This window comes from Polypterus senegalus, chromosome 3 (assembly GCF_016835505.1).
Source record: "Polypterus senegalus isolate Bchr_013 chromosome 3, ASM1683550v1, whole genome shotgun sequence".
In the NCBI taxonomy this organism is placed as follows: Eukaryota; Metazoa; Chordata; class Cladistia; order Polypteriformes; family Polypteridae; genus Polypterus; species Polypterus senegalus.
In genome coordinates this window covers 82,011,930-82,034,927 of record NC_053156.1, presented here as the reverse complement: position 1 = coordinate 82,034,927, position 22,998 = coordinate 82,011,930, and the positions used below count along the sequence as shown (strand labels likewise).

The 22,998-nt window shown below is 34.7% G+C and overlaps 1 protein-coding gene across 6 annotated transcripts in view; it reads right to left on the bottom strand.

Annotated features, from left to right (window-relative positions):
- The window catches only part of utrn (utrophin), a 513,264-nt gene that overhangs the window by 165,389 nt on the left and 324,877 nt on the right, over positions 1-22,998 (bottom strand). For 4 of the 6 annotated variants that reach the window (XM_039747516.1, XM_039747517.1, XM_039747518.1 and 1 more), the window contains 2 exons: positions 14,130-14,302; positions 12,929-13,085 (listed from right to left, as the gene is read on the bottom strand). In XM_039747516.1, coding sequence (XP_039603450.1) covers positions 12,929-13,085; positions 14,130-14,302 — 330 coding nt within the window. Of the gene's footprint in view, positions 1-12,928; positions 13,086-14,129; positions 14,303-21,277; positions 22,081-22,998 lie in introns of those variants that run through there. The other 2 variants (XM_039747521.1, XM_039747520.1) reach the window with 2 other exon arrangements.

Here is a 22,998-nt window from a genome sequence, read left to right as displayed (position 1 = left end):
AAGGTGGCACTGTTTTGATGCAGCAACAGGTTGGGCGTTATCTTGCCAGTGAATGTATCGTGCAAAGGTCTGTTTGCAGTTATGTTTCTTGATGATTTTTATATTAAAAACATTTATATACTACTTATATAAATGCCACATTGAATGTTGTTTACATATATTTATTTATTTATCTTCCTGCAGCATAAAAGTCACAAGTAGACTACAGAGCTTCCTGTGTTTGATTGACATATGCATGCTGACAAAGTACAAGTGCAATGCCACTCCTTATTTAGGAAAAAATCAGTTACAAAAACTGCAACGCCAGCTTCCACCTACAGCTACATATACTTCAGTATGCAAGTAACTCTCCAAACAGGTGTTTACATCTGGCAGTGCCATGCGAGTAACGGAGAATGCAGTCAGACTTCTTCTGTTTGGGCACATACACCGTAAGCATGGCACTGCCAGATCTAAACACTTGTGTGGAGAGTTGTTTGCATAATGAAGTGACAAGCTGCAGGTGGAAGCTGCCATCGCACTATTATGTTTCCTGGACTGAAACATATGGCGTGACTGCAGCATGAGCTGCCAGACTGACACTGGGGCTATGCATCAGCAACATCCAGCATCTATACATTCAGCAGGAAGATGAACTTGGGATGACTGTGAAGGTAATCAGGTGTCTGTGCAAACTGCATGTGTTCATTCTAGATTAAGCTTTTATTACTACAAAGATGTAGGTTCATTGTGGTTTGTCATCAAAAAGCACCTTACTTTTTCTATATTATACAGAAAATGGAATCATACGTAGACCAACCCCGATATTGCATCTGACAGTCAAGTTCAACCTTTATTGTTTTAAGAATGAAACATTACCAGTGTCATCCAGGCTGCAAAGTAAAGAAATATTGTGAGTTCAGTTTTGTTTAGTAAACTAAGTCGAGTTGGTCTCGTCCGTTGCGAGAGATGGACGTCTGAAGTGGATCTCCGCTAGAAGCTGTGATATTTTTCATATTATCTGCTTATTATCCTGAGATATCCTGTATTTATTCAACCGGAGGGGCACTGCTACAGTATATGTAAGCATATATAAACATAGCCAACAAGAAAAGGGGTCAGAAGAACTGAAAACTAAAGCTGCACCCAAGCTAAGATCAGCAAGCCCTAGTTCTAGATACGGCCTTTCAGAGACAGACCTGGATCAGATGGCCGAAAGTACAGACTCTTTGAGACCATGGTCTGCTACATCATCGCCGGCTGAGAGCGAAAAGGGGAGCGAATGTATGAGTGAAGAAGGTCTCGATAGCTCGCCGATTGGAGAAGATCGGCAGAAACTGGAAAAGGCCTTGAGTCCGCGGTTTCAATTACTCCACACGAGCCTCGAACAGCGGGGACATTGGCTACAATAAAGCCTGCCGCTTCACCAAAGGTGCAAGAAAGCACAATTGCACTGTCTGAACTGAAGGTGATGTTCACTGAGCTCATGCAAGAGTTAAACAAAAAAAAGCGAGAAGGCAAATGAGAAGGCAAGGGTAAAGGCAAATGAGAAACTGCGACAGGAGTTGCAACAGGCAAATGAAAGGCTGCTACAGGAGCTGCGACAGATGCGGCAGCAGGATAATAAAGTCTTTAAAGATATGCTGGGTAAAATTGAACAGCACATTCAGGAAAACTTGGTTAAACTGAGCGCACTTGCTGATCAACTGGAGGATGTCAAGGAGACATTCACGACTCGGATTGAAACAGCCGAAAATTTAGCTGCCAGTGCTGAAGAAAAAGCAGTAAATGTCAGCTCTGAATGCAAAAAACTCTGAGATAGACTGGCTGCTTTGGAAGATGGAAGCAGAAGGAATAATGTCAGAATTGAAGGTCTACCTGAGAATCGAGAAAGTCCAAACCCTGTGAAATTCGCAGCTGAACTTTTTCTAAAATAATTGGGGAGGATGTTAAAGAAGATTCTGAGATAGCAGCGGCTTATCGCGTACGCGAATCAAATACCGTTAGACCTAGATCTTTTATTATTCGCTTTGAAAGATTATCATTTAAGCTAGAGGTGATAGCACTCCTCAGACTCAAGCAAGAGATTATATATGAAAATAACCACATTCGTATCTTCCCTGACTTCTCTCCAGCAACAGCTACTAAACGCGCAGCCTTCTACACCATTAAACAGCGGTTACGGCAAGCCAACGTCAAATACAGCCTTTTGTATCCGGCCAAACTGAAAGTGGAATTGCAGGGTCAATTCTATGTCTTCGCTAGCAAGGAAGATGCAGAAAAGGAATTAAGAAAGCTGATCCCTGGACTATTCTGATACATAATAGTGAGTCATGGCCGTTAATGATATGGCAAGGATTAATAATCTACTGTCTGATCTAATTGTTTAAAATACGGATTTTAATCATTATATATTCTCATTAACACTCGGGTGCTACCTGTTTATGTTTTACTGTGCTTAATTACCTTTTCTTTTTTTTCTTTTATCTAATTATTTTCTCTCTACCCTAAACGAGACTGTTCAAAATCACACCCTTGGTTTATTGTTATTGCTATTATTGCATTAAGACTTATTATGCTTATTCTGGTCCACTTTCTAACACCATCCTCAGGTTTATTATCCGGGTGTATTATCTTAATACACTAACATTGCTGAAGATTATATATATTCTAAGTGCACAGTTTTTTAGACTATATTGGTAATAGATATCTCTATTTTTTAATCCTAAAACACCGCTGTGTGTGGGCTTGTTTTGTTTTGGACATGCTCGTCTCTGGGTATGTCAGAGGACTGGGACTGTGTGAAGTGGGTTTAGCCTCACTTGGGAGGCAAAAGGAGGGTGGGGGTTAAGGGGAGAGAAAGAGAGCAGGCTTGGTCTATACCTATTCCTTTTAATCTTTATAATTATAACTACCAACGTAATAATAAGCTGCATGGCAACAACTCTGGGGAAATAGGAAATTAAGGCAAGCTGTCTCACTTCCAGTTAAGACTATAAAATGACATCAAAAACTCAGAATCAGTGTCTCCATGATGGGACAGTTAACTTCGTGAGCTGGAATGTTAAAGGCCTGAATCACGAATTAAAGAGAAAGAAAGTACTCTCTCACCTAACAGGTCTAAATGCTAAAATAGTATTTTTACAGGAGACCCACTTACTAAGCAAGGATCAGTTCCGCTGCAAAAGACTGGACTGGCCAAATGTTCCATTCTAGTTTTACAAAGAAAACTAGAGGTGTGGGAATTCTCATACATAGAACAGTACCATTTGTAGCATCAGATGTAGTATTGGATCCTGAAGGGAGATATGTAATGGTCATGGGAGACTTATCTAACTGTAAAATGATTTTGATAAATGTTTATGCACCTAATGTTGATGATAAGGAATTTATACAAAATTTATTTGCATCCATTCCCAATCTGAACACTCATAAAGTTATAATGGCTGGGGACTTTAATTGTGTTTTAAATCCACTTTAGATAGGACTTCTCCACAGGGGAACGCATCTAACACGCAAAGATAATTACAAAGTTTATAACTGATCACAACTTATCAGACCCTAGAGGTTTTTAAACCCAAATTCAAGAACATATTCTTTCTACTCACCAGTACATCATTGCTACTCAAGGATTGATTACTTCTTTATAGACAATAACTTCTTGCCTATGATTAAATCTTGCAAATACGATGCTATTGTTATTTCTGACCATGCACCTATGATCTTGGAGCTAAAATTACTAAGCCCCATACACTCACCCCGCAGATGGTGCCTCAACCCGCTTCTATTAGCTGACGAGAATTGTAGAATTTATATCCAAACAAATCAAATTCTTTCTAGAGACAAATACATCCCCAGATCTCTGCAGGAATACTCTGGGAAACTCTTAAGGCCTTCTTAAGAGGACAGATTATCTCATATATTTCCCACAGAAATAAATCGAAGCCAAGAAAGTAGCAGAGATAAAAAGCGAAATTACTAGAATAGATGAAGAACATGCCAGACTACCAAGCGAGACTCTACATAGGAAAAGGCAGGCTCTACATTCAGAATTAAACCTCTTGACAACTAAAGAAACTGAACAACTAATTTATAAATCCAGACATCATTACTATGAACATGGAGAGAAAGCTAATAAGCTTTTAGCTCAACAAATTCACAAGCAAGAAGTGCACACGCAATCTCAGTAATCACCAAACGAACGGAGATAAAATCATCGAACACAAAAATATAATGCACACTTTCAGAGACTACTATAAATCCCTATATACTACTGAGTTTAAAGAAGACAATACACAATCTAATGCATTTCTGGATACATTACAGATACCACAAATAGATACTTTTAGTGCGGAGGAACCTAATAAACCCCATGCGTTATCAGAATTACTAGATGCTATAAAGTCACTCCAAGGCGGGAAAGCAGCTGGCCCTGATGGCTACCCTGCAGAATTTTACAAGAAATTCTCCTCTCAGCTAGCTCTCCTCCAATTAGCAACATTTACAAAAGCCAGAGATAACCAATCTCTTCCTCAAACCTTTTGCCAAGCACTAATCACTGTTTTTCCAAAACAAAATAAGGACTTATTACAATGTGCATCATACAGACCAATTTCACTTCTGAATAGCGATGTTAAAATAATCTCTAAAATTATAGCTAGAAGGATGGAGAAAGTGCTCCCCTCGGTAATATCACAAGACCAAACTGGATTTATTAGGGGCTGACACTTATCTTCAAATCTTCGACGCCTGTTTAATGTAATATACTCACCAACTAAATGAAACACCCCAGAAATATTATTATCATTGGATGGAGAAAAAGCATTCGACATGATTGAATGGAAATACCTTTTTACTACATTGGGTTTGGCCCAAACATTTGTGCCAGGATGAAATCACTGTATACTAACCCAGAAGCTTCAGTTTGCATCAACAACATTTGCTCAGACTACTTTAAACTAGAACGTGGTACTAGACAAGGATGCTCCTTGTCACCGCTGCTGTTTGCAATTGCCATTGAACCACTGGCAATACATTTTCAAAATACTGATCAGATAAAGGGGATTAGCAGAGAAGGACTATTTGTGTCCAGGTTTTTATTGCTTGTATATTTGCTGCCCAGTAATAAAACTGGAAGTTAGGTAGAGCCATGCCGCCTTCTGCCTTTTGTCTTTGTACGGTCGCTCTTTGGATGCGTGGATGTTTTGAGTTCCAAATAAATGAGGTTATTGTTGAATCTAATTACTTAAAGAATGAGTTGTTAATGTATATTGGAATGTTTTGAAATAAAAAAGGAGCTTAGGAAGAATATTCATCTTAACAGTGTTAATTCTTCCAGCTAGTGTGAGATAAAGGGGTTGACCATCTATGCAAGTCTTGCTTAATTTTTTCCATGCAGACAGCGAAATTTTGTTGATAAAGAGCTTTATGTTTACTTGTGATATTTACCCTTAGGTATTTAAACTGTTCTGCAATGATAAAAGGTAAGGTGTCTAATTTAATATTATATGCTTGAGAATTCACTGGAAAGAGTACACTTTTATTCAGATTAATTCTGAGACCAGAGATCTTTTGAAATTCTGTGAGTGCTGTTAAGACTGCAGGAACAGAATTTTCTGGGTCTGATATATACAATACCATATCATCTGCATATAATGAAATTTTCTGTTCCAGTCCTTCTCTGATAATCCCCTAACATTACTCCTGACCAAAATTTTTAATTACCTTTCAGACAGCCTTGGTCTCACAATCCCTCCTAACCCATTAACAGCTGTGTTTGGGGTTCTTCCATATGGGTTTAAAGTGGAGAAAGACAAACAAACTGTGATTGCATTCACTACACTTTTGGCACGCAGACTTATTCTGCTAAACTGGAAGAACCCAAACTCTCCTCTTTTAAGTCAGTGGGAAACCGGTGTGTTATACTATTTGAAATTGGAAAAAATCAAATACTCAGTTAGAGGATCCGTACAGACTTTTTTCAAAACATGGCAGGATCTAATCAGTAATATTTTAAAATAAGCTCTTAAAGCAGAGAGAAACCAATTATTTCCGTATTTCTCTGTCTTCTGCATCCATCTCTATTGACTTATCAAATTTATTAATTTAGATATGTTTACAAGCCTTAAATTTCACGCCGTTTGCCTTGCACTCTCTCTCAGGGGTGGGGATCGATTTGTTCTTAACTCAATTTTACTTTTTGTAAAAAATTGATTGAATTGTATGGATTGCAATAAAATTAATAAAACTTCAAAAAAAAAAAAAACCTATTGACCAGATGATTTAAATTATGTTTGTTTATAGCATATGTACCGTAATTAAGATGTATTCACCACACCATAAATAACTTGGTTGAAAGCAACAAGTGGCGTCAACAGCCTCCCATTTTCGGTAATAATTCTCTTTTGAATGGTGGCTGTCTTGGTAGTTTTACTTCATGGACTAATGGTGGATTGAATTGTTTTATGTTTTAACAAATGTGCATGTTTCAAAGATTCAGTTTTTCTTCATTTTCCTTCTTTAATTTTGTTCAGCTTAATTCTCACCTTTATCATGATGAAGTTCATCTAAGCTTTAATTTAACTTGTAACCATAAATATCTACAGTATATTTAACAGCTGCACCTTCTCCGGTAAGGTAACTCTGATAAATCTCTGCACATTGGTAGTGGCTTGTACCCTAGATGAATTCAACAATTTGCTAGATTTGTAATATTAATCTCATATTATTTAATCATTATTATTACACACATTTCTAAAAGGTACACACATTGTACCTTCTTGTAGGTGGTAATCAATTGGTGCAGAACCTGATTAAGGTAAGAAGTTCACAAAGAGTGATGAGTTTCTTCTAGAACTGGTAGTCAGTGCTGGGTCACCTAACACAAACATCATAGCATAATATTTTAAAATTAATTAATCTAATTTTGGATATAGCACTAGATGGCAGTGTTTTCACGCACATACTCAATTCAATTTGAAATTGCCAGTCACCCCAACTTTCATGTCTTTGAAGATGTCAGATTTAAACTAAAGAAGGTAATTACTGGTATATTTCAGTAATATTTATTGAATATTTTATTTTTGTAAATGTCTCTTTACAGAGGTAAGCCACTGATTCATGAAATTACTCTGGGGAAAAAATGGATCATTTTCTTGCCACTTTCAGTTATTGCTGATAGATTCTCATGTCTCTCTTCCCTAGGCTCCCTGTAGATGGCTGCACTCACTGATGTTTCTCTATCATGTTGTTTTTCATAATCATGTGACAGAAAGAAACTGTCTTTGATGAAAAGGCTTCTGTTAGAAGGTAATATATTATTACTAGAAGCATACTGGAATTTCTTTATTGTCTTGGTATACAAAAAAAAACGTGCCTAAATCAGAAATCGTTGATATCTAGCTGTTACACAGCATAAATGATTATTAGTTTAGATTCTTCACGATGATGAAAGCTGAGCTAATCTATATTGTGCTTAGCACATAGGAAAGTTAAGTAAAAAGGGACAGTAGGCAACTGTACTGTTGAAAATGTAAATACTAAATATTGGCTAAATAAGGAGCCTTCGTGCAAAATATCATGATAAATATGCCGAACAACAGATAGAATGTTTGCTATTTAAGACATTTATCCTCCAGAGTACTTTAGAATAAACTTTTCAAAATAATTACTAGTCACAAAATGTTCACATATGCTACAAATCTCATACCAGTTACACATTATTTAATAATTTCTAAGAAACAAGAAGCATCTACTGGGTTGAAGCTATAAGAAAATTATGAAAACATCAAAAATAGGCTGAAAGTTTATCACAGATTACTGCAAACTTATCACAAGTCACATTTTTGAACTTAAAGTATATAAAAAATGCTTGCTAATATAGACAAACCTACAATAAAAGGTTACATTTCACTTCAAGAATTCCATACTAGTTCATGTACTAATCACAAATGGCAAGTAGCATTTTGCACTCTAGCTTGCTATTAAAATTTGGTGGTTAGTTTTGTGAATGTAAATATACTATCTATATATGGCACTACATGGTTTATAACATTTGAAGTTCTGAGGCAGTCATTATTAGCATATAGACAAGTGGGGATATTGGCAATATAAATAAGATCACTGGAAATGATTTCTCTGAATTTTGAACTTGAGATGAATGTGGTATTCACAATGGGCTCATCCACACTAATGCATTTTCTTTTAAAAACTAATACATTTGTGCACATTTTTGCCTTTTGTCCACACTTCCCGTCATTTCCACACAATAAAAATGTAGACTTTTAAAAATGCTCTCCAGAGCTGTATACTTCTGAAAACATAACTCCAGCATTTTGGTGTGGATAGGCATAAATAATAATCATGGCTGTTTAGTTTGTGTTTATTTTGTGGCCCTTCCATGAGTGGACTCTAGGTCTCATTCACTGACCGGTCACCCTTCACAGAAGAAAAACATTTTCCAATATAGTGGGCAGAAAAGAATTGCTCTCCAAGGTGTTTGTTGTGTTGCATACCTGTTTGCATCTAAATTGCAGTTTGAATGGTGCAATCATGGGCAAAAAAGCAAATTACTGGTCTCTACAGTTTTGTGATAAATCCGGTGGTTGGCAGTGTTACAGTTGTAGTGAAAAATTCATAGTTCCATGAAAATCAGATTGTAAATAACTCAGCTGACAGCCTCTAATCAACATTTATTACTTAAATTGAATCTGTTCAGTAAGAAGGAGCGTGTTCCGCACTAAAATGAATAACAAGACGCTTAAAGTGAATGGATGTAAAATGCAGCCAAGCTCACAACATTAAGGGACAGTGAGACACAAAAGCACAATGCAGTAAAGATACAGATGGATGCATAAATATATTAATTTCCTCTATTGAGTAAATTTTATAAATGCTGCTTGGTACAAGATGTGTCCCGATTGCTTTGGCCTACTTATAATCAATCATCTTGTGAATAAACATAGAGCCAAACTTTTTCTTAAGAATCGCATTAACATTTGCCTTGTTTTTAATAACGAGACAGCCATCTCCCATTCTTACTGTTATCTTTCAACTGTTTTTCATGTGACATGGAGGCAATTCTCTTCAGCTGTTTAAACTATTTTTTTCTTTTATCTATGCTGCAAACATGCTATCAGAGTCCTGCATGCATTGATAGTTTTGAAAGCTCACAAAACACCAGAGAATCTTATTTTAATGGGGCTCTAAATTTTTCAAAACACAGTCCATTCACAGAGTTTGCCACCACTGCGTGTATTCCCAGTGTAGATGAAGATCACAGTCAGATGCATTTTTGAACATTTCAGTGTGAACAGGCATTCCTTTATAAATGATATGAAAACTCAGTTGTTAAATGAAAATGTGGAAGAGTGGATGTAGTCAATGAGAGACAAATGCAGCTATTCAGCTAAGGGGAATATGGAAAATATACCTGGGAAAACAAACTCTTTTTAATTTTCCAGATTTCATAAATCACATTATAATGACACATGTTAATTAACAATTACATTTATCTTTCATATCAATCAATCTAAATGTCCCTTACTCTATTCAGTTCAGATTGCTATGTGAGCACCGAAACCAACATTAGGTATACAGTACTCTGATACACAGCATGTTAAAGAAATATTGAAGTTTTTTGAACATTCCTCATACAAAAAACTCAACTTGTTTTCTGATTTTAAGCAAAAAAAAAAAACTTTTTCCCACTGAATTATAGATTATGGGATTGTTTCAATTGTGTTATCATATGAGCAATGATATTATTTCCCCATCAGGTGTTAAAGGTTTTCGTGAACTTGGAGAGATGTCTGAAAAATAAGCAACATTATTCCTTAAACACAAGGCAGGTGACTAATGACATCATTTTACATTTGGATTTGTCTAAAATATATTTTAAATGATATTAGTAGTGACAAGTGTGTGTGGGATGGACAATGTTTTAACCGATTTACACTGTACTTTGCAAAAATTGATTGAGTGTATATATTGTTAAAGCTAATGTCTTAAACTCCACAGTGAAAAATTTCTAAATTTACCTTTTTGAACTTTCAACATCTTTATTTCATGATTTTTGCTCTTTTTTAAAACTGTGAAGGGAATATAGAGAAAATGCTTACTTGAATATGACAGATTTTTTGCCTCCTGCAACAGTCTAATTTATGTTGGTTTGGTAGGGGGTGTAATATTTGTTTAACTAGATGACACCTTGCAATTTCAAACTTCTTTGATAGTAATAACCTCTGAATAATAACATGAAACATATCAAGGTAGAGCAGTGGTGTTTTCTTCATTAGATTACATGCCCATGAAGAAGAAATCATTTCCAAATCATGTAATTATTAAAAATAGGTTTAATGAGCTAACAAGGTGTTGTGTCACAATTGATTGAAAAAGTGTGTTCTTAGAAATACACCATGATGTAAACAGTATAATTAAAGCTACTTATCGAAGTATGCCAAAAGCAGATCCCACATGCAAAATAAACTTGTAATGCTCTAAATAAAGCTTTTAATCTGTGAGTAAATGATTTATTACTTGGAATACATACACACTTCAAAAAATAGTATACAATGCATTTTCACAGATATGTTTTTTAATTAACCTATTATAAATCCAGTTTAGGTTAAAAAGTCTGTTCCAAAACTTCTGTGATCAATTTATTTCTAAGTACGCATCAGTTATTTTATTTCATGAATGATTTGTTATAGCAAGGAGACAAGTTATAGTAGATATTTTCTTAATTATGAATACTGTAAATAAAAACAGCTGCAATTCAGCATAGTTTTTAAAATGAGTATCGTAGCTTTCAACCTTTATTCCCTTAATATATCATCAAAGCTTTGCCATTTTTCTCTGTTTTCGTGTTCTTCATACACTTACAAATAAGAAAACAAGACATGTGGTGACTATTGCAAAATGCAAAGGAAAGATCATAGTGTCAATTTCAAATGCTAAATACAAAAAGAAAAAAAGAAATCACATCAGAAATGAGCCAAGATGCCTCTTTTCAACTTAGACCATATATTCTAAATAACACAGGTACTTTTTTTTTTTTAAATATTCACATTTTATTGTTTGAGATATAACTGAAATGATGACCAGTACATTTTGGAAATGTAAAGCTTTTGCTATTGAATTGGTTATTACTTTGCTGCATTGTTGTGAGTTTTTAACTTGACCTGCACTTGGTTTCTCCAACCCATATTCCTGATCTTTAGAAGTCCTCAAATAACAATTACATACAGCTTCCCATCACATTTGTAAGCATCCCATTCATACTTTACAGGACATTAGAAATTCCATTGGTTCTAAAAAGGGTTTCAGTGCTTTTTAAAGAAATGATAAATTCCTTATCATTAGGGTCTGAAACTTGCATTTAATATTCTGATTTCTTTATTCGTGCACAGACTACTGTGCAGGAAGTACAGTATATCAGGAGAAACTAAAAAGAAATTGAGGGGGAAAAAACCTAAACAAAACCTTTTTATATCTGTCTTTAATTTAGATATCAAAATTTCTACTGCAAAACTATCGCCCTATCATTCATTACCCAGTAATCTGTGGACAATAAATGGATGCACAAGACTGTTATGATTCTTTTGTACAATGGGTAGGAAAATCACCATGTAAAACTTACTTCACTGCTGAAACCCTTTATATTGCCAATAATAACAGGGTACCCTTCTACAATGTCAAATTTGTTCTTAAGTCCATTATTGGGCAAATTGTTTCTACAAAAATCAGAGAGAATTAAACACCAGTAACACTTTAGTTGAGGTACTGCTTAAATACATCTATTACTCATTTACTCGTATGTAACAAGACCTTAATAAAGGCTTCTTTTAGTTTTCATAACACTTATAAAACATTAGTATATAGGGTAATCATCTCCATGCAGTGTGGCATATTGAAATGATGGTAAAATTACTCATTAATGTGAAGCACTCACAGGTCTAATGCTGTAAGTATGTAGAGAAATGTGTCTCAGTTAAGCCACCTCAGACCACATTCCAAAGTGAACTTTTGATAGGTCACATTGCAGAGATGAATAAACATTTTACTAATGCTTTTTAAGTGTTATAATGACCCAAAGAAGCCTCTGTTAAGGTCTTGCTAGTTACAAGTAAATGAGTAATAGATGCATTTTTGTGTCTAATCTAAAGTTTAACCAACACTCCTAAGCTGATGTTTCTGTAAATTGTGTATCTTCTTGTCCCATCCTTACTGCCTTCATCTCTCTCCCTCTCTTTCTCTGGGCTTATTCTTCATGAACAGCTTTGGATGAATCTTATGCTTTCACTGTCAAGAGCATGGTGTAATTCAGTTAAAAAGCTGATCATTACAGACACACAGATATGGCTACTAAGGTTGTCCAAAATATATTTAAACAAAATCCAAATGGAGAACGATGGCATCAATCATCTGAGGTTGTGTGTTTTAGGCATACTGTACACTGAGATCATACTGGGAATCGTGTAGCTCATTTGTCATACAGTTAGTGATGATTAATCACTTGAAATCCTCAAACAACACTAACACCTGATGGGACATCATGCTCATTATTCACATGTTGTCTTTTCTAACACAATTAGTAAATTCCTAACCTGTGCTTTTGTCTTGTCTCATTAAAATCAATAGAAGTCAAATTTTCTCTATGAAGAATGTTCAAAAAGCTTTTTCATGATTTGACTAATATTATGAGAAAATAAAAACAAGGTAGGTCTCCGTTAATGTTTATTTCTCAATGTACTCTATAAGAGGGATTTTGTAATAAGTACATTTCTAATGAAATTAATATATGATCACTGAAGAGTGCCATCATAAACATCATGGATATTTGTTGAATCTCAGAAAGAGTCTCTGGGTCAGTTCTGCAGCAGAGACTTAGACACTGTCCCTATCACGTTAGATAAAAGACAAATAAAAGAAGCAGAAAAAGGAAACTTACAGTACAATGACTTTTCTGTTGCTGCAGAGCAGGAACATCTCCTCCAATTGGCATTTGTTTTAAAAGCTCATTTTCTTTAAGATGTAGCCACCTGTACAGTTCCTCCAATGATGACAGTAACTGACTATATCTTTCTGCACTGGCTTCCAAATGGGCTCTTTAAATATTACAGAGAAAATCCAGTTTAAGACACAGAACTTCTGCATTTAGTGATAAATATCAGAACTAACCACAGAATCAACTACAGGCAGGAGGACAGTCAACTGCTGGGCACATTCACACAAACCAATCAAAATATATATATATATATATATAAATATAAAAAAACACTGTGGTACCCGAATGGAGGTGGTATCCAACCGGGACGCCAGAGAAGACTGGAGGAGGGCTTGGGCCTCCTCCAGACCTCGAGGTGGTCGCCAGTAAAGAGCTGGGAAGCTCGACCCTGTAGGGACCTGGGGTTACTGCCAAGGGGACCCCAATACCTGGAAGACCCTGGACCTCAGCACTTCCGCCAGACCAGGAAGTGCTGGGGGGAAGAGGAACTGGGACACCTGGAGTGCATACAGGTAGACAGCCGGCACTTCTGCCACACTGGGGTGTGTTGGTGGGAGATTGCCGGGAACACACCTGGAGCACATCCGGGTGCTTATTTAAAGGGGCCGCCTCCCTTCAGAAGAGGACAAGAGTCGGGTGGAAGAATTGGACAAGGTCTCTGTAGGAGGCAAGAGGCTGCCTGAAGAAGGGAATAGAGAGAGAGAAGGCATTGTGTTGGCCTGGACTGAAGGGTATTGGGGCTTGTGAGCAATGATTTGTGAAAAGAACAATGAAAAATAAACGTGTGCTGGGTGACTTGAGCATGCCTGCGTGTCTGTGTCCGGGGCAAGGCCCACAACATATATACATATACACACATATACATACACACACACACATACATACATACATAGATACATAACATTGTATTATAATCATTAGGTAGTGTCCAACTTGGCCATGTAGCACTTAAGGATTATTCCAAATGTTCACCATTTCAGAAACAGTAAAAAAAAACCTATTGTACAGTTAATAAGATACAAGATTTGAGGCATTTTGTTTCAATTTACAGGATTTTAGGCTGAAACGCACATACATCTAGACGAGAAAAAACTGCAGCTCAACATTAAATTAAGGAATCACTGCCAAGTACTATTGTGCTAACCTGATGGTGGCTGATTTTGCCTTCAATTCACTCCAGCGCTGGTTCATATCATCCAGTCTCTGCTGAAGGAAGACAGCCTCATCTGAACTTCCTAAAGCTTTGACCATCTTGTTTTTGTTGCTATCAATATTCTTGAAGATGTCATTGTGAGCATCAATCTCAGCCTGAATATCCTATAATGAGAAAGACAAAGAAATTCATAAGATAGATTTTTGAAACACTATACTAACAAATTAACATTCAAAGATGCGTAACAGTTAAGCTACTAAATATAAAAGTTGGATGTGTTGTAAAAATACATACAGTATATTGCCAAATATGTTACTTTAACTAAATACTCTGAATGGAAGCAGCATGTTAGTTGTAGAAGCTGGCAAACCAGTAAGGCAGCTGCAATTCTCAATGTAGGCTTGGATTATTGATATAATATTTAAATCTGAAGACTGTATTACTGTTGAGATTCTTGTCTATATGCTATAAGTTCAAATGAAAAGCAAAATTATTCAGTGGGTGTGTAAGAGTGAAAATAAATGTGTGTTTATTTGTGCATCATGCGACAGGCTAATGTCCTTTTCAGAATGAAATACATTCTTGGAGTTCAAAATAAATTGACACCTTTTATTGGCTAACTAAAACGATTACAATATGCAAGCTTCGAGGCAACTTAGGCTCCTTCTTCAGGCAATAAATTAATAAATGGTATAAAGATAATTTCTCTTTGAAAATATATGGAGTTGTGCTGAACCAATCAGGTTTTATGAAATTTTGGTTTTGTTTGATTGGGAATAACTGCAAGACTACACTTTTGCGCTATTGGCTATCTCTTTTTGAATCAATCAGATTTAACATAAAGCGATTTCATTTTGCAAGTCATCTTCAAAAATGGCTCTTGTTGAATAATTAGTTACTGAGCATGCTCTAGGAGGGCCTTGAACCTGTTCTAATGCTGGTTCCTGCATTAGTGTTGATAATCCTTAATAACGCAGACCAACTGAAATGAGGCTTGGCGATATATATACAAAAATCACTGAAACTTGACAATAAGAAGCTGTCACTTAACTAATTTTTCCCACATTGGTATGTTTGGCAAAATTTCTCTCCTACGGTGTGCTTTCTGCAGCTGTCCCCTTAAATGACAGCAGCCAGTCCCAGGCATGTTCACGCTGTCTCATCCAGCCCTTGTTCTTCATTCAAAAAAAGGCATTACGCTAGGTATGAGACAACACAAGGAGTTGTGCCGAATCCCAGCCAGGCGGAAATGAGTCAACTACACATGAAAACAAACTATAACAACAACAACATTTATTTATATAGCACATTTTCATACAAAAAAATGTAGCTCAAAGTGCTTTACAAAATGAAGAATAGAAAAATAGAAGACACAATAAACAATAAAAATAAGTCAACATTAATTAACATAGAATAAGTAAGGTCCGATGGCTAGGGTGGACAGAAAAAACAAAAAAAACTCCAGAGGCTGGAGAAAAAAAAAAAAAAATCTGTAGGGATTCCAGACCATGAGACCGCCCAGTCCCCTCTGGGCAAAATCTATATATGATGCAGTGTCAATCATTTGGTCATATTTTGGCTTCAGCAGACAGAACAAAGAGAAGTCAAATGCAAATTCAGATGAAAAACAATTAAACATAGCATGAGATGCTCATTTCCTAACTTAAAAAACTCAAGCATATTGTGGAATATGAAGACGTTTGAAAACTGACAAGTACACTCACAGCTGAGATGATTTCCCAAAAGAGCAGTCTTTAACACAAACATTTGCTAATACCACTCAATATGCAAAAGAATCACACAGTTGGAGTAACATAACTATCACTATTTCTTGAGCTTCTGAAAAGTTTTTATTTTCCCTTGGGAACAAATAAAGTATACATATCTAATCATAACTTCATTTTAAAAGATCACAAGGGATGTAAGACATATATTTTGTGTTCTTTTGATAGTAATTCAGTCAACTTTAACTTGACTTTTATTGTAAAACATTAAACCACAATCATTTTTAATAAAATGTGTATTATTTCAAGCATATTATTGAAAATTTATAAAATGTGAGGTATATATTGTCATTGTTCTGTTTAAATAGAATTATATATATATATTAAAGAAAAAAAATTCAACTTTGTACAGATGCCAGTAACAATCCCTTTGCAAGAAATGACCCTGTAGATCAATAAACATATATTTAGTTAGGTTTTCATAAATACTCAGTCTGTTAAATATTCAAAATTTGAACAATGCATTGTCAACATTTATTAAATAATTATGACATTTAGATGATGTATGCATAGCTTTAATTGTTTTGCATATTTAAAACAACACTTAAAAAAGGGCCAGGTCCTAAAAAAAATTGTTAAAGTATTGTGATTGATTTAAATAAGTTAAATAATCTCAATATTCATTTGAGGTCTCATTGTTTAAAAGTTTAAATATAACTATAACAAGTCTCTGAAAACAAAAGTGATTATGGCAGAAATTCACTCTGGTTTACAGTTTTCTCTACTTTTTTAGAAGTCTAAAGCGAACAGCAATAAAATTGCAGCTCTTCCAAACACCAATGATTATTAGGTGTATAAAAAAAAAAAAAGATTTTTTTTTTCTATTTTGTTCTGAATATTTTTCCAGATTAATAAATGAAAACAGAACACATACAAGTTTAATATTAAGTAAGGAAGACATCCATTTTGAGGTAAATTGTTATAATTATGGCACTGAAGAGCAGAATTATTGTTAATTACCACATGTATTAACTTAACTGTATACATGTCAATAACCCATAATACAATTTACTGGAATTGGTAATTAGAATTGCAGTACTAACCCCTATCTCTCCTTATAAACACCTTAACTATTTTAATATCAGAATAGGAAATTTTAACTTTTGTGTTTAAAATGAAACCCTTTAACTCTTCCTTAGACCAAGTCCTAACAAAACATGTAAAGAGCTCAATCACTGTTCTCACAACACTAATTCTTGACTTTATAAACATATCCCTAATAAATGGCATAGTTCATAATGCTCTAAAAGTGCCGATTGTCAAATAATTACTTGGCGAAAAAAACAGTTTCAGTCTTACCGTATTCATTACAACTTCAATAGTTTCAGTCTGAATTTCTTACTGGTCTTAGTAGAGAAACAGACCTAACCTGTGCAGTCAAAGACATTCTAATGTTTTCTGATGAATTAAAAGGTTATTTTTTTCTTAGACCAAAGGTAATTGACCATCCTGTTTTGTTTCGTTGAAGTGAAAACTAAATTGGGCTCCAGGCTTTGTTCTTGAATGCTCCAGTTCATACTTTTCAAAACAGCTTCAGCATAAACAAAATGCGCTAACGGTATTCTGTGATTATTTTGTGAAGTTAGTTATTGTGTCTCTCAGGGCTCAGTACTGAGACAATTACTCCTTTCACTTTATTTGCTAAATAGGAACAAATCAAAATATGGGCTTTCATTCATATGCTAATATTACTCAGCTATTTTTCTCCTTAAGGAAAAAAACATGAGAAATTGTCTTTAATTGTGTCAAAGAGTTAAAAGAATGGATGAATGATAATTGTCTTTGCATAAAGAAAAAAAAGAATTTGTGGCAAATTACATAAATAGCTTTTTCTTTTCAGGTATAAATATTGATTTAAATGGATCACGTACAATTTATTGTGGACACATGTCTAACTTGTGTAATACTAAACTAAACTTTGTTTTTTTCCAGCTAAAAATGTATGAAAATTAAGATTTTTCTTAATTCATAAGATACAGAGAATTAAATTCCTGAATCATTTTTAATAGCATTGACTGTTGTGATGTGTTTTTCACAGATTGTTCACACTGTTAATGTAATTCGTGTGGTTATGCATATACAGTATGTTTTATGGCTATGAAAGTTAATGTTAATGCCTTATCTTTTCTATTAATGTTAATCATTGAAATTGCTCTGTTTTACTGTGCTTTTTATGTAATTTGTGTGTTTATGCATATAAATGTTTTAAGGCTTTGTAATTTACAGTTAATGCATTGTAACTAAACATGTGCAAGTATGCTGAGCCTTCTCTCATTTAATAGATCCATAAAAGATTGAACTGAATTTCATATTTTAATTGAGAATACAGGATATGGAGGTTCCAAAACTTTTTTTTGAAATTGCATAACCATAAATACTGGGAAATTTTTAAGTTCATTATCATCCCACCTTGTTTCTGTTTTTTTCCCCCTCACCACAGGCACTGAATACTCCATTTCATTTTTATACCCACCCACACAGAGCTGTTGGACTGTCAAGCATGCAGAAATACTTAAATACATAAATATAGCAAAACAGTCACTGCATGCTGTCTTTAAAGGCTGATGATGCAAATGTGTTAAGGCATGTCATATCTACAATGTTAAATTCATGTAAAATAATATTACTGGTAATCATACCATCAGTTCCGTACTGTGACTATATCAATTACCTGATCTGATTTATGTTACTTGAAGATTTATCTGCTATTTGTCATGTCTAATGCTCATTAAATATAAAGTATTAAACGTTCAAAAAGGCCTTTCAACCAATGACATGACTTGGTATTTCTGCATTTGTGTTATTTGATAGACATAAAGCAATGAAAGGTACATGAGATATAAATTATGACGTACTGAATTACTGGAAATGCTTGGCAAACCTATTTTATTTTTAGCAAAACTAGTTCTTTCTTGTAATAAGATGAATTGTCAAAATACATTCATTACTTCTGCAATGTAAAAAATCATAACCAACTAAATATTAACAAATGTTAATAAAGTGCAAAATAACATTATGTATATTAACAAATTTAGTATGGAAATATAAATGTCAGAAAACCATATGAATAGTTCAATCAAAGTTTGTTCTTTTCATGTCTCAAACTTGTCAGCAAATACTGATAAAGTTACACTCATTTCATAGCATATGGTTACAATTAACTTGCAATCAGACAAGAAGTCTGTGGTATACCTTACCATAATACAAAGGACTCCTGTGAGGCTATACTTTCCACTTTTAAATTCAGACATACTGCATATTATATACATGCATGCATGCAGATACATATACAACTCCACAGATGCATTATTGGCTGTTCCCCTGTCCTGACCTCCCCAATACCTAATGATAAAAGGTATAATCTCTAGAACATGGCAAAGAGCACAGCAAATATGTGACATTCTTAGCTTAAAGAATACACATTCAAAAAATAGGTCTATATCCATGTTCTAAAATGAAAAATTACAGTGGATCATTTGTACACTGTAACAAAATTAACTGTATGCTTTCCAAGACTTGATGGTATGCTTTCTGAGACTTCCAAACAAATTAAAAAAATTAAATAAATAAAAATTGGACTGATCAGTCACTGCTGCTAAGCTGCAAACTTCAGGGAAGTCCTTGGACCATAAATATTTAACTTTTCACAGAAACTTAGTAAACGTCAATTGTTAATTCAAATTTTTATTTAGTGGTGTCTGCAATGTCAAAATGTTAGTCTAACCAGATTAGTCTTTTCACAAACTGGCTTCAACATTAGAAACTGAAATCAAGCTAGAAGTCAAAAAAAAAAAAAAAAAAAAAGAAAGAAAGAAAGAGTAATACCCTACATCATTCTACCAGATAAAACCATCACAATTACTTTTACTGTAAAATATAGTTAAAGTATGCTGGTCTTGTAGGGTAGCAGAATACAGTGCCCAATGCATATTTTGTGTTGTATTTTTGACATTTTGTAAAGTGCCTTTGAAATATCAAACAAATTTGGTAAAGTGACTCACATATCTGTTACCCAACTTTATAGTTCATGGATTTGAATTCCAGCCTAGGGACCCTTTATGCAGTATACACATCTTCCCCATGAATGTGTGATGGCTTTTAACTTCAGCTTTCCTTCAACATTCCAAAAGTGGCTGACTTAGATTAAATGGTAGCTGAATTATCTTGGTGTGACAGCATTTATGTGAATGAGGATACTTTGTTTTGAGCTTAAATGTCATCCTGGCTTCGTTCACGATGTGTGTCAAATGTTGCCATGATAGGTACCGATCTCTGCAACCATGAACTTGATTAGGCAGGTTGGATAATAAATGGATATGATGGTAGACTGGATGAATGACTTAACAGGCAACATACAAATTATATCTGCACTTGCTGGGTATCATCTTAGAAGTATCTTAATAATGCACCTCTTTTGCCTTTAGAAATAGCAGGCAGATCCAAAGATATTGCAAAAAAGTGACTTACTGCTCAGTGATTTTTTTTTTAAAGGAGTATCATTTCTGTCTTCACAAGTGTCTTCACTTTTAAAATTTAAATTAATCTGCAGCCTATAAATGCAACCTATATTTTACTCTATGTTGTCTGAACAAGAAATGTAGTTTGCACAGTTTTACTGAAGTGGTGTCATTAAACACAACACTATAGGGGCCATCTACAAAAATGTACTGGAATTATTTGAAATTTATATTCTTGTGCAGCATATTTCACCTTTTTATCTATTTATTATATATCTATAGATATCCTTATCTCTATATCTATCTATATATATATATATATCTATATACATATATATATACACACACACACACACACACACACACAGTGTATATATATAATTTAGTAATATTTAAAATTTATAAATCCACTTCCAGTTTGATGGGTCTGTTCCACTGAAGTAAAGATACTCACAACCTGTTCAACAAAATAGCTTGTTTATCTGTCATATACAAAAGCATGCACTCACATGCCAGGGATTCAAGACAGCTGCCACAACTTCTGGTTTGTACAATATCACACATTCTCAGTTTCAAACGGTATAACCAAATGGAACCACCCATTAGATGTAAAGATTTTGAAGGTTTATTACGATTGAAGCTTTTTGTGCCTTAATTCTTTGTTTTCACATCTAAGTTGAATTAAAACATTTTCCTGGCACATGGTCTAGAGATGATCTTTTATGTATATATGGGACTGATAAAGGAGGTATACATCTGGGAAGAAGAATTTACACTAATGAACAAGCCTACAAGTCAATTATAGAACCAAAAATATATACAGTAAATACCCAATTAAAATAAGCTGATGAAGGTTTACCATGTCACAAAATAGTTCAAAACTTTCTATCAACTGTACCTTTTCAAACTTTTTCAACAACTCCTGCAAGCTGAAATTCATGCCAATCATTGTCAACTATTGTATTCCTTTTCATTGCTACATCTTGAGGAGAAAGCTGCTCCCATTCCTTGCTATATTCACTGTTTGATGAATAATATTCCCCTGAGTTGCAGTGCTGAGACCACACATCTTTCATGAGTAGAGCACTCAATTACCACTGTGTGTACTTTGCATAGCAACATCCTCTTTTCTTACTGCAGCATGACTTGTGACCAATGTATTTCTTAAGAAGTTCGATAAAGTCTCATGTTGAACTGCCTGCATGTATTTAAATAAGCTTCATGATATCATTTTCTTGTTTCAAGTAGTCATCAACAGTCCGCCTCAAACACCGAGATCAGCAATATTAGAATCAGTTATTGGGTCACTACTTTAATTATTGCTCCACGCTGCAAACAGTAAGCCTTTTGTCAGATCAACGGGCAGCATACATCATTCTCCGGGTTCATGTATTTGATTCTCCAATGAGTAAGACATGAGGCGCAAGACTGGATTATTGTCACAAAACATATAAATGCAAATTAGGCTAAATTAAAAATATGCTGTAATCTGAAAAGGGATGTTCTTTTCAAATTTCTGGAAATAAATCTCCAGTTTATTGCTCCAAGGACAATGTTGCTACATCATTATGAATGCTGGAAAATGGTACTTCTAAATCATTCTGGTTATTCCACAAGTTTGGCCATCCCCACAAGACACAAAGTCTTTTCAGTCTGAAGTTCTCCTTTGCCTGTAGAAGTAATTGGAAACCCGTCCACTCTTCTGGCAGTGTCCTGTTCTGACAGCCGCATGTATATGTGCAGTTACCCTGCTTCCAGCAGCTGTTTATTATTTTAATCAGCGTCCTCCCTCTCCCCTCTTCTAAATCTAAGCACACTCCCACTTCCTGAGGCCTCACTTTTGGCAGAACTTCAGACTTTACCCAAAAAAAAAAAATTGTGCAGATTGGCTGCCTCCTAATACAACCGTAAGTAAAAAAACAAAAAGGCTTATACTTGTAAAACAAAAACTGATTGAAGATTTTAATTTTTGATAAAAAAGGGTATGCTATCTACAACAAACTTGCAGTTATTCAAAACACAGCAAAGTTTCCCCACCTTGTAAGCAAGCTTTTCTAATGATATATTGACCAAACCTGAGGATTTGCCTACACCAAGGATATTATCCATCCAACTTACCCCTATGCCCCTTGGATACTTTGAGCTAAATGCATGTTTTTTTGGCAGGAAAAAACTCCCTAGGGAATAGGGTCTATTAGCTTCATACAGGCAAACACACCACACACAAAACCATTTATTTTTGGTTGAGACTTAAAAAAGCTTATTTGATTCCCATTCAAGGAATACATAAAAAGACAGTAATCTACACAACCTCAATCAAGCATAAATCTTTTTGTTTAGTCCATCAAAGTTAATGAATTCATCTCATTGCTCTTATTCAAAGTAATCTTCCCAAAATATGGAATATGTTACTCTGTGCATATACATTTTGAATATGTGAGAATAAAACAACAACTGTGGATCTAGTTATAACAGAGAACACATAAATCATAATATGCAACAATGAAAAAGGAAAGGGAAACATTCATTTAAAGAATGGGAAAAAAGTTGCACATCATTCTGAACTTGCCCAGGGAAAGATGAAGGAAAGACTGACATTTGCTCAAGAAAGTCTGAACC